The sequence below is a fragment of the Molothrus ater genome, chromosome 21, assembly GCF_012460135.2.
Source record: "Molothrus ater isolate BHLD 08-10-18 breed brown headed cowbird chromosome 21, BPBGC_Mater_1.1, whole genome shotgun sequence".
In the NCBI taxonomy this organism is placed as follows: Eukaryota; Metazoa; Chordata; class Aves; order Passeriformes; family Icteridae; genus Molothrus; species Molothrus ater.
The window spans coordinates 8,570,982-8,583,730 of NC_050498.2; the positions used below are offsets into that span (position 1 = coordinate 8,570,982).

Genomic DNA, 12,749 nt, shown 5'->3' on the forward strand with positions numbered 1-12,749 from the left:
TTGGTGTCGCATCTTCAGCTTCTCACATATTCTCCTTTGCCAGAACATGGAATGAGTAGATATTGTGTAATATGTAATTTATCACAGGATCATGGAATGGTTTGGGTTGGAAGGGAGTTTAAAGACCATCTATTCCAACCCCTGCCATGGGCATGGGCACTTTCCACTGAACCCGGGTGTTCAGAGCTCCATCCAACCTGTCCTTGGACACTTCCAGGCATGGGGCACCCACAGCTTCTCCGGGCAGCCTCTGCCGGGGCCTCACCACCCTCACAGCGAAGAATTCCTCCGAACACCTGAACTAAACCTACCCTCTTCCTTTTTCATGGCCACTTCCCCTCACGCAAACACTCTCCGATGTCAAACCCGCTCTCCGAGGCTGCTCCTGGCCCCGGCCCGGGCCGCGGCTCGGCGGGACAGCGCCGTCCCCTCACGGCGGGGGCCCCGCTGCCGCCCCGGCCCCGCGCACCCTCCGGCAGCCGCGGAGGCGCCGGCGGCGGCGGCGGAAGCTCCAGGGAAGCCCCGAAGGAGGCAGGGATTAGGTAACAGGCGATGTGCGCTCAGGTTTCCTCCGGGTTCCTGTGAGGAACCTACGCGTCTGGCTGCCTTCGCATGACTCATCACAGCGGCGCGGCTGCCGCCGCTCCCGCTCCCCCGCCAGCGCCGCGGCCCGAGCCGCCCCCTCGGGCGGCCGCCGGACCCCGCCGGGCCCCCCTCAGCGCCGCGCGCGCTCCCGACGCCCAGGCGCGCTCCCCCCCCCCGCACCCCCCGCGGCGTGCGCGGCCCCGCGGGCCCGGCTCGGGAGCGCGCGCGCAGGCGGCGGGCGGGAGGGAGGGAGGGAGGAGGAGGAGGAGGAGGAGGAGGAGGAGGCGGCGGCGGGCAGGGAGCTCTCTGCGGGCGCAGTGCTGATCCGCCGGCGGGCGGCCGGGAATGCGAAGCGATGGCCGCGGGCGGCTCGGGCAACGGCGGCGGCGGCAGCGCGGAGGAGAAGACCTACCGCCGCTTCCTCGAGCTGTTCCTGGGCGAGTTCCGCGGGCCCTTCGGGGCAGAGCCGGAGCCCGAGCCGGAACCCGAGCCGGAGCCGGAGCCGGCGGCCCCCCCTCCCGCTGCCGAAGCCGCGGGAGACGTTGACGAGGAGCCCGGGGCAGAGGGAGAAGCGGGAGCGGCCGCCGAGGCGGAGGAGGGAGAAGGCGGCGAGGGCGATGCCGGCGACCCTCAGCCGCCCGCCCCACCGCCGCCGCCCCCGCCGCTGCCCTCGCTGCCCCGGCCGCTCTCGGAGTACATCACGGAGGAGGAGGTGGAGGGCGAGTGCCTGGACCTCTGCCTGCAACAGCTCTACAAGTAGTGAGTGCCGGGCTGAGGGGAGCGGGGCAGGGCGCGGGGCTGAGGGACCCTCCTGTGAGGGGATGAGGGACCCTCCTGTGAGGGGCTGAGGGACTCCCCCAGTGTGTGGCTGAGGAGACCCCCAATGTGAGGCTGAGGGGCTCCCTAGCGTGAAACTGAGGGGACTCCCCATGTGGAGCTGAGGGACATCCCAATGTAGGGCTGAGGGACTCCCCAGTGTGGGGCTGAGGGGACTCCCCCAATGTGGGGCTGAGGGGACCCACAATGTGAGGCTGAGGGAAGGAAGCGAGCACAGGGAGGATCCCCGAGGCAAAGGAGTTCAGGACTTCGGTGGTGCTGAGCATCCCGGGGTCACAGCGTCCTGCTCTGTGCGGCTGCCCCTGCCCCAAGGAATCCTCTGCTCTGTGCCCTCCGCTTGCCTCTGGCCGGGACAGGAGAAGGGAAGAGACAAGGGAGAGCCACGAGCATCCATCTGGAGAGCAGCTTGCTGGGGAGGGAGAGCGGTGGGGGAAATGTCTCACGCTCTGGTGCCAAAGCAAAGAGGGGGGTTTGCCTGTGGTTGATTGTGCTGGGGCTTGAAATTGAAATGTTCTCCCTGTGAGGGCTGGTAAATGGGGAAACCTCTGCCAAGAAGGGGAAAGAAGAAGGGGCAAGGGAAGAGAGGCGGTCCAGTCCCTTCACCCTTCCAAAAAAACCCTGCACATGGGGAAAACCACACCGTGTATTCACAGACCGGGGAGAAAAGAGGAGTAGAAAGCCTTGGGAGAAAGCTATCCATAATCATGGGGATTTTTCTGCCGTCAGCTGGGGAAAGCCGGCTATACTCGGTTCTGTACGGAGGCAGTTTCCAGATCTGTGCTTTCTAAAGGCTGGTGCATAAAGAGGAAACAGATGGGATCTATTCCCAGTGTGGAAAGTCTGTGGACTGAAACCTAAAGATCAGTTACCAGTGCCTTGTATTGTGCTCAGCTCCGGCTTTGAAGGCTCGAAATAGAAGCGGTTGTTAGTGGCAATTCTTTAGGAACCTCTTTAAACTGATGCCACAGGAGGAGACAAATGAAGCTGTGAAAATCTGCACAGCACACCGGGGAGATTTTCTGCCATTGAGCCGGTAATTGTAATGAGAGGTGTTACTCAGTCGCAGAAATAAATAAATAAAGAGAGAAAAGAACCGGGTTTTACAACTGCATGGTCTGTTTCTATCCAGTTCTCATGTGCCCTCTGCGTTTGTGGACGGCAGGGACAACACAATGATAGCTGCAGAGGACAAAGCTCTCCTATTCACACATGCTCGCCCTGCCACCTTTGGAAAGTCTCTGGAATACAGCAGCACATTCATAGGATGTGGTAGAGAGCAGAGAGGCAAGTCCCTTCTACCTATTTAGGACGTGTTTTGTTGGGTTATTTTTAAACAGGTTTGTGAAATCCAAAGTCACGATAGTGGGAATAAAGTTTTAGACGTGGAGCAGATTACTTGAAAGTATTATTTGAAGGATAGCTATGAAATGATTTTGAGCTGGAATTCCTCCCCAATCCCTTCTCTCTCTGCCTGTCCCCATATCCCAGATTCCCCAATTCGAGGCTAAAATTAATAATAATTAAAAAAAAAAGACCTTTTGAGAGGAATCTTTTTATAGAGCCAGCTCTTGCCAGGTTGTGGCTCTTTGGGTTTTTTCAGCCTTCAGTTTAAATCTTTGGATGGTTACTGAATGAAGCATCCCCTGGCTTTGTCTGTGGTGAAATCAATGCAGGCTTCCTCCTCTAGGCAAAAACCAAGGTCCACCTCAAAATCAAGAGAGCAGGGGGTTATGTTGTGAGAAAAGAGTTTCCTAAAGGCTTAAATAAAACATTTTAAAATATTATAAACCAAATCTAACAACTCCTAAGACAGAGCTAAACTGAAATAGCTTTTCCTTGAATGATGGTGGAATCTGAGGTAAGTGGAAATATGCAGAAGTATTCCTCAGGTAAGGTACTGTATTTTTAGTTCACTCTCCAGTCACCAGAGAAACTTAAAATGTGACAAGACTATAAAACAGGCAAAAGCAGAATCTTTTCACCCTTTACAGCCAAGGGCTCAGCTGGTTCCAGAGGTGGGAAACTTGATGTGTATGAGTAAAACTGCTCTTGTTCCAAACAGTTATGAAAGTGTTAAAATTAAAAAAAAAAAAAATCCTAAATAAAAAAGCACATGAAAACTCGTGTAAAAGGGAATATTTCCTTGGTTTGTCATTAGCAGGAGAGACTGTTCTGAAGGCATGTTTTCTGCAACTATATATTAGACAAATGACTGGTTTGCATTCTATGTAGCATGAAGATAAAACCCATTGCTGTGAAAAATCCAACAGCTGTTTTTCAGCTATTTTAAGCACAGAGCTTTAGATCTTTTTGAGGAAAGTAAGACCATATCAGAAATGAGAACATATTGCTAATCATGACAAAATATAATGTTTTTCTGCCACTGTGTAGATCAGTATCAAAGAGTTCTTATTTATGAGATTTTCCTGCTATTTTCCAAAAGACTCATATTCCCCTTTGAGGTTTCCTGTTCCTGTTTGTTTCTTTTTTCTTTTTTGTAGAGGCAACATATGCTTGGAAAATTAGATTAATGTAATCTTTATATCTGTCTAAATGCCACCAAATGGGCACTGTGTGTTTTCTTAGTGACCCTCCACAGAATGAAACCCATCAATAGGAGGTGCATTAGATGGAGAAAATAGTCAAAAGGGGATTGCCTTGGAACATTGGCTGGTAACCACAAAATGAACTCTCAGGCTATAGCTAGACCATATTATTCAAGAGAAAAAGATAATTTACAGAGTTTCTATGTAGAAACAAACATAGCAAGGCCTTAAAACATTAAATATGAGATCCCATCTCTTGCTGCTGCTGAATCAGACCTGATTTCTGACTCATTTTATAGGAAGAAGTTACTAACTTGAGCAACAAAGTTACATATCATGCTCTGGTCTCTTCCTCTTCCTACTGATACTTTTATTAAACCTGACACATTTAAAGAGCTGGTTCTTGACAAGACCTCTGAAAAACAAATCAGCAAAGTTGTGCTTGCCAAGAGAGGACACAGCCAGACTCTTACAAGTTGTGTCACCAGGAAACACAAATTTGTCTTGGTGCTACACTCCTTTTTTCCTGTGCAAATGAAATGCTTGGAATAATTCAACTGTACATTCTCCTTGCTTTTCTTTCTCTCTTTTTTTGCCTCAAGCTATAGATGGTAATAGATATAGTTGGTATAATTTCTAGGTTCAGGTTTACTTGCAGTCATTTTGGAGGTACAATATTTGCTTTCAAATGTTCATTTAGAAATTCAAATTTCATTTGAACAAGCTTAGAAAGCAGCCCTACTTCTCCAGTGCTGAGTTTGCAGAAGATGGTAAGTAAAATAAAAGTAAAAATTATTGTTATGTCATCTTAAGTGCTTAACGAAGTCCCTGATGGCAACATTATTATTTTAAGGGCTGTAAAAGCCTTGCTTTGACTTGGAACATGGAGAGAAAAGCTTTGAAGCACTCTCTCTTTTTACATTTCTTCACAGAATACTGTGCAACATTCACAGAATACTTAGATTCCAATGAAATGCAGTATTTGAAGTGAGTTCTTTTAACTGATCCTTTCTTTCTCTTAAAGAGAGAAAATATTTTTTGCTTATGGATTTCCCACAGTCTTACTATAAAAAATCAAGCAAGGCAGTGCAGGCTCACCTTTCTAACACTGCAGTTATGTAGAACGTGGACAGTAAATGAGAATGAAGATTTTGCCCCTCAACTTGCAATGTTAAGCTAAAGAAAACCTTCTCATGGTAATTTTCCATGAGCAGAAATCCTTTTTTTAAATAAAGTAAGCTCTTGAAAATTGTTATTTCTGCTATCTCCATCTCTGTGGAGTGGAGAGATGGAATTCTTTCCCTTTAAATAGCAGACATACATGTTTTTAACTTGCTCTCTAAACCCTTTCACATGAAAGCTGGAACTGTTGTCACTTTAAGTTGAAATTCATGGATGATGCTGGATGGGCTTTCTTAGCATCATATTAAATAGGCTGTGATGTTTTACTCCTTCATAATTTGTCTTTTATAATCAATTCTATTGATTGCAATCTCAAAGCCCTTTTAAGAAATATAATTAACTACTTGCCATGTCTAATATTAATCACAAGGACCAACAAAAAGTCATTGCATCCTTTTTAACATGCTGCTTTTTTCATCATCTTTTGTGAGGTTTTACAATAGCAATGATAATGTTGGCCTGTGCCAACAATGAATGACAGGAGGAGATATTGGCTGCACCTGGCTGGGGCATTTTCTATGGTTAATGAGATTGGACAGAGAACATTCAATTTAGACTCCATGGTAGGAATATTTAGTCTAATCTAGGCTTGGATTAGATATCAGGAAGAAATTGTTCCCTGTGAGGGGGGAGGCCCTGGCACAGGTGCCCAGAGCAGCTGGGGCTGCCCCTGGATCCCTGGCAGTGCCCAAGGCCAGGCTGGGCAGGGTTTGGGCACCCTGGGACACTCCCATGGCAGGGGTGGCACTGCCTGAGCTTTAAGGTCCCTTCCAAGCCAAACCAGGCTGGGATTTCCCATCCTGAGGCTGTTTTAGCTCTCACAGGAGCCCCTCCAAGGTCAGGAATCCCTTCCAGGGGTGGTTGTGGAGCGGGCTGGGTACAGCTGCGGATGCTGACATCACCCCAAGGGATTTTGGTGCTAGAAATCCTGGTGTTTCTCTGAGAATTGATCCTAAATCATCCCACAGGAGGGTGTGCAGAAAGTCAGGAGCTTCAGTGTTGCTGGTACCTTGTAACTGTTGAAGAGAGCCCATGTTCTGGATGCTGGTGATGCCATGGCACACAGATTTCATCCCCTTTAGCCTGGAAATCACTATAATCTACAATTAGGCTGGTGTTTAGAAATAAACATTTTCCAAACACAACAAATTCTCTACACATTGAGGGATTCTTCTTGTTGTTTCTAAGGCATATTCAGCTCACCCTCCCACGCTTTTAAAAATACTGAAGGAAATCAAATATTTTGATTCTCATTATAAAAAAAAAAAGGAGTATCAGCTCAAAAGAGTTCTCTAAATTGCAGATTTACATTTTGTAATGGTTAACATATAAGGTGACATTTCAAAACTTCCTACTTTATGATTAAAAGGATGCTGAGTTTTTCAAGCACAAGGGTGACTATGCTTGGAAGTTGCTTTATATAGCATTAAAAATCATTCTTAGTGAACAGATTATGGAAATATATTCATTCCACTGCTTTTATTTCAATGAACGTTGCTGGTAGTACAACACATTAAAGGGAATTAATGCTGTTAGGAGCTTTTCACACCAAGATTTTTTTTGACCCAAGAGCAATTTGCACAGATTCTCTCCTCCTAAGTGAGGCTGTTTGCTTTTGAGTACAAACTGACTGAAGAATTAGATCTGTGCTAACACATTCTTTTTTTGGACCTTATACAACCACTCTTGAAACTAAAATCTTATTGGCCACTGTGTGGAACTACTTTTGACTCTACCTTTTGAATGTGATGAGCTTCATTCCTCTGGAGAGTTTGTTTGGTAATTCTTTATTGCACAAAACACTCTGCACAGAACATTTTTATTCTTTAAATCCCTCATTGTAACTTTAACAGTGGCAGAGTATTTCTCCACCTGTTCTTTGAGGAACTCAGGTGTGGTTCTTTTCATGGAAGGTTCAACTTTTAGTTTGCTTTGCATTCTGGGAGCAGAAGTTTCAGTGCCTTGCCTGCTGTCTCAGTGATGTTTGCTCTCGTTCCTTTTTGTTGTCTGGCTAAATTGCTTACAAGATCACATTAAAAGCAAAAGCAACAGGGCATGCAGTACACAGATAATGAGAATACTATTTATTACTATATTTGATACCCTGAATAGTCTCTGGCTGTTCCACACCATTTTCTTTCTTCCCATTGTTTGGTGCCTGCTCTTTTTTCATTTGTTTTCTCCTCGCTGTCTAGGAAAGACTTGTGAGAAAGGGGATGAAATGGAGTTAGCAGTTTAAAACATTAGATGTTCTTTGAAGCATGCTGCAAGACAGTCTTATGCAATGCAATCACAATTATGTAATGCAAATGATTATAAAAACAAATGTATCCTGGACAATATGTGTGTGAGACATGGTAGGAACCCATGACACTGCTAAAGGGCCATTACTACAAGTTGTACTTTAGGGCCTTCTGTTTGGGGTGGCTGAAATCTCAATTACTAACCAAATATTCCAGATTTTTGTTGTTATAACACACTAGTGATTAGATAAAATGATTGCAGACTGTGGACTTGTTTTACAGAAACATTTTCTGCCATGCCTTTGTACTTCATTAAGAAGAAACAACATTACCCGCCTTTAATAAGACATTTTATAAAGAAGTAATCATCAGAGCCATAAATTAGGAGTGCGTGGGAAATAGCTGCCCTTGGGTACTTCTATAATTAATACAGAAGTTAAACAAGTTAACCAGATTGCAGGATTACCTCAGTTTATGTTTGTATTGGATGGAAAACAGCTGAGGGCAAGCAATGATTGAGTAACTGCAGCAGCAGTTGAGGCTGTGCTGCTGCTCCCAGCCCTGAACTCTCTGTGCACCCTCAGCTGGGTGGGTTTTGGTGGCAGAGCAGGATTGCAGAGTGGGCTGCTGAACTTTGATCATGGGAAAATGGGCTTGGATGCACACACACCTGAAGTGGGAAACTGCAATTACAGGAAAAAGGAAGATTTGATTAATTGGGTAAAATTGTGGGCAGCCCCTTAATTTTCTCAGAGGGTAGGATTTGGGAGCTATTTTTGCTGGCCTTTGATGATCCAGTAAAGCCTGTTAAATTGTACCCAACAAATTTTCAACTTTAGTTTCTTCTGCTCCTCATTTACAAGAAAGAATTTGAGTCCTTTACTCGTTTGAGAATATGATTTTTTCATAGGCTCTGTACTTCCACACGATGTAACTAATAATAGAAGCAGCATGTAAAAATAGGCCCTTGGCATTTTAACTTCTTGGCACTTTCTCGAGGGCTGCTCCTTTCACCCCAGGCTATGACCTTCTTACTGAGGTTCAGAGAGCTGAAATGAACGTGGTGAGTTGTTCCTCCTCAGTGTTACAAACACAGTGCTCTGCATGGTAGATTCATTAGCTGCCACAACGACTCCATTCCTTCAGTCCTAACTCCAAGTTCTGCAAGGCTGAAATCTCCCCATGCTCTAGTAGAGAATTCAACAAATTGTTGTTGTTTTCTTTTGCTCAACAAAATAAATATTAAAAATAAGATGAAAAACCCAGGGAAACATTCAGTTCTTATTGGAACCTCTGGGTCCAACAGTGATAAATTATCAAAAATTCCAGCCTGGATAAAAAGCAGGAATTTAGTGAGTTATAAACTAAAGGCACACACTTACACAAAGCATGAGATATAATTTAAACAAAGGCTTTTCCAAGCTTTTCCTAGAAGTGGTGTCATTCTATTTGTCATCTCATTGCTGTGTCTGAGGAAACATTAATAATTAATGTATTCATTTATAAGTGCCCCTGTCTAAAATGAGTTTATGGTCTCAGCTCTCTTATTACCCCTTTCTTCTGAAAAGCTGGGTAAAAACCAAATATTTGGTAATGAGAAGCCAGAAGCTCAGTATTTCTGGGGATTAGAGGAACACCCCTGTTTGGGACAGAGGCATTTTATGCCTGCAGAGCATGGGGATGTTGGGCTGTCCTTAGTTCTGCTTTCTACTGGAGTTTGCTCCTCAGAGAGTGAGGGATCTACCTGGTGTGACATGAACTTCTCCTCCTCTTGGCACTCCAAAAAGTTCCAATGTTCAAATCTCCAAAGTACGGGATTCTAGAAGAAAATTAATTGATCCTAACCTGAAGTAGAGAAGTGCCCCCAGTAGAAATGAGCATTGATAAAACAGAAGTGGGAGCTTTTAACCTTTTACCTTAGTGGTACAAACTGTGTAAATCAATGGAAATGATTGTCTCCTATATAAACAGAGAGTGAGAGAGATCGCTGGGTAAAAGTGGTGCAGCTCCCTGTGGATGAGTGGGAAAGCAGCTGCAGGTTCTGGGATGTGTGGCCAGGCTGGAGAGGAGCTGAGCCTGCATTAAGTGACTGCTCCCCTTCTCAGTGCATTGAGAACCAATTGGAAATGCTTTAAAATTCCTCCTTGCTGTCAACTTCTCTCAGTTTGGCTGATTAGGAATGACCCAGAGGATCATACAGAATGCTTCAAATCTCAATAATTACATTGTAGACTAATTTTAGAGAGGTTTTTTTTTGGCTTTTATATACTTTTGGTTTAGCACCCCACAAGTCACACTCACTTTGTTTTCCTAAGTGCCAATGCTGTCCCTGACATACAATAAAGTCATCTCCAAAAACATGAGCCAAGCCACAGAGTTCTAAATCTGACTCTGGGGATTAGAGAAAAAATAGTTTATCCTAAACAATTACTAAATATCCAAAAAATATTTCTCTCCTCCCTGAAATTTTACAAACTCTTTCTGTGTCTTGGGAGACGCAAGTAAAAAGGTTTGTAAACAGTGAATATATAGAGTAGAATACAATAAATCTGAAAAATACTTCTTAAATTCATCTAGCTGGTTGAAAAATTAATGCAGAAAGCAATGAGCTCTAAATATTTAGATTATCATTCTTTAGAAAAGCTCTTCTTCCATTTCTATTAATGAAATTCTATATTAAATAGCTTTAAGAAACCAATTACAAGATATATGTCTTATACATTACAAAATATGGGATTTACCTAATAAAAAGCTAGTTTTGCATTAACATATTGAAAACTATTCCATTTAATTTATTGTCCTCTGAAAACGGATGGATTTGTTCAATTCCTGTTTCCATGCTCTGTCTGTGCTTCTTAACAGGAATAAAAAGAAAGGTGGTAACTTAAATCTGGAATTTACACCTTGTGGAGTGGGTATTAGTTTTTCTTTTTCTGCAATAGAGATAACAAAGAACATCGGTTGGGGAAGTACAAAAAGAAGAAGGAAGGCACTTTGAGGAAGTCTGCTTTATGTTTGTGAAGAGATGAGGCCCAGCTCATTAAGGGAGTGTGAAAGAATAAAACAGAAAGAGGAAGAAAGAGTTAAATAATACCACAAACATAAATGACCCACCCATTCATTCCTTAGAGAATCATTGTCAGTCTGTGAAAGGGGTTTGCAAAAGAGAGAAACTCCTCACATTTTTGGTGCTGGCCCAGTTCCTGAGCTGAAGTTGGTTACACAGGGCTGGGTTTGTACTTGGACACCCCTGTGAGGCATCAGGGCTGGGCTGTTACTTTAGAGAAGGATTTGGTGCTTTCATTTGCTATTAATACCCTACTAGCAGCTCCAGCTGCTTTCAGGGAGCTGTTTTGGGCTGCACTCAGGTTTTTTGGAAAGACTGATAAAATAATTCAAGTGTCTCCTCTCGGTGCCGTGCGAGGTGTGACAGCGCTCGCGTTGCCTGTGGCTGTCTGGCAGACAGAACAGAAATGCAGAGGTGTTAAACCCTGCCAGTGATCCTGGGAGCAACAATAAACCTGGAAATTCCAGGGCAATGCCAAGCTCCACACTGTGGCTGGAGGTCAATCTGCATTTTTTACATGTCAAGGACTTCTTCCAAGTTATGCCAAAGGAAGTTTGGGCTAAATAAAAAGGCACAGGATATGACCCTCAAAAATTGCTGGTTTTAAATCCAAGAATAAACTAACACATCCTCCAGTCTCATAAACCCTTATGTCTCAGAACTGAGTTAATTAATTTACTCTATATTTATCCTTTATTTTAAGGAAGATGATTTGTTTTACTTTTCTAGGAAAAAGGAAGGATAAATACATAAAGCAGGGCAGGAGGTTGGAAAATTTAGAGGGGAAAAAAAGAGAAAAGAGCAAGTCACTCTTGGTTTAAAAGTAAACATTCAAAAATTCTTCTCCACTTAAGAGAATCCTTTTCATTCTTAATCTTTTCTCCCCACCCTCTGCCAGTTCAGTGACAAAGTTTTCATTTCTGTAGCTATAATTTAAATTATATTGTGCTGCTGCTACAAGAACAAATCCAGTTGGGAGTCTTGTTGGACAAGTGCTTTCCTTGTACCTCTAGAAAAGTTCCATATAAAAATGGCATTTTAAAATGCCATAAAAATTCCTAAAAAGGAATATGGAAGTGAAAAGGTGAATTAGAAAGTGCTGCCAAACCAAGTAATCATTGAATCATCACTTAGCTCAAATGATACAACTGATGTAAATTTAAAATAATTGAGAAGAAACTCTGGTGTTGGGTTGGCTTCTGAAAAATGTGCTTGGAAACATTTTAGACTTCTACTGTGCTATCAAGAAGCTTGGAAAGTTTCCTTAAAAAAAGAACAAACTGAAATTTCAGTGGTGGTGTTTTCCAACAGACATAGCAGTCACCAGTTAACCTTCAAGAAAGGGGCAGAATGAGAAAATGTTATAGACACAATGGAAAATAATTTCAAAATAAAATTGTGAGGGCAATTAGACCTGAAGCATTGGATCAGCACAAAGAATTCAGAGGAATTGCCAGGATGATCACTTCAGGTACCTTCCATGAACAGGCTGTGTTTAACCCTCCCAGTAAAACACCGATTGCACCTCATCACTCAGTGGCTTCCAGGCAGAGGCTGGGGTGCTGAGATCGATCCACAGCACAGCACTCCTCCCTGGGCACTGTGAAAAACTGGATTTTCTGTTTGATCCCTTGGGGAAAGGGCACCTTTTACCCAGCCATACTCCCTGCTTTATTCAGTGATGTACCTGTAGGGCAACAGCTGAAATATCAGAACTATGCATCTATAGAACTGTCATCTTTCTCAAGTCTCAGCATTCTCTTTGCCAGTGTTGTTTCTGCCATGACAAGGGAAGTCTGACAAGGCAAACAGTTGGTACAAATTGTCTTGTTCATCCATGTTTCTGTGGTCTAACCACCTAGAGATGCTTTTATGTTTCCAGGAGTAGTTGGAAAAGATAAATCTTTCATTCTCTACCAGTCCCTATTGTTGTTTTATACATAGGAAATAAGAATTCCTCACATTGTAGAAATCTCATAGCAAACAGAAGGACACTGACAAGTTACCCCTGACTGTGGTGCTGATGAACTTACACCAATTTGGATGGGATTGGTAATGAGTAGATTGGCTCTTTCTGACATCTAAGAGAAATTGGTGATTGTTAGATTTGTTCCTCCTCTTTTGTAAGGGATCTGGTTCTCTGCTGGTTGCTGGCAGAATTGAAGTGTGGAGTGATGTGTTGACCTAATATCAAAACAAGGCTTTTGCAACATTCAGTATATTTATACAGTATATACACTATATAGTATAGTATAGTATAGTATATTTGTAACTCCCCCAATTGCACGT

General features: G+C 43.7%; 1 protein-coding gene across 4 annotated transcripts in view; it reads left to right on the forward strand.

The window, feature by feature from the left end:
• The first annotated feature begins 888 nt into the window (after window positions 1-888).
• Window positions 889-12,749, forward strand: part of PPM1E (protein phosphatase, Mg2+/Mn2+ dependent 1E) — a 62,081-nt gene continuing 50,220 nt past the window's right edge. For all 4 annotated transcript variants that reach the window (XR_004981383.1, XR_004981384.1, XR_004981385.1 and 1 more), the window contains exon 1: window positions 889-1,344. Coding sequence is in view for 1 of the 4 variants with exons in the window: in XM_036395238.1 (XP_036251131.1) it covers window positions 941-1,344 (404 nt within the window). In the remaining 3 variants the exon portion in view is untranslated. The remainder of the gene's footprint in view (window positions 1,345-12,749) is intronic.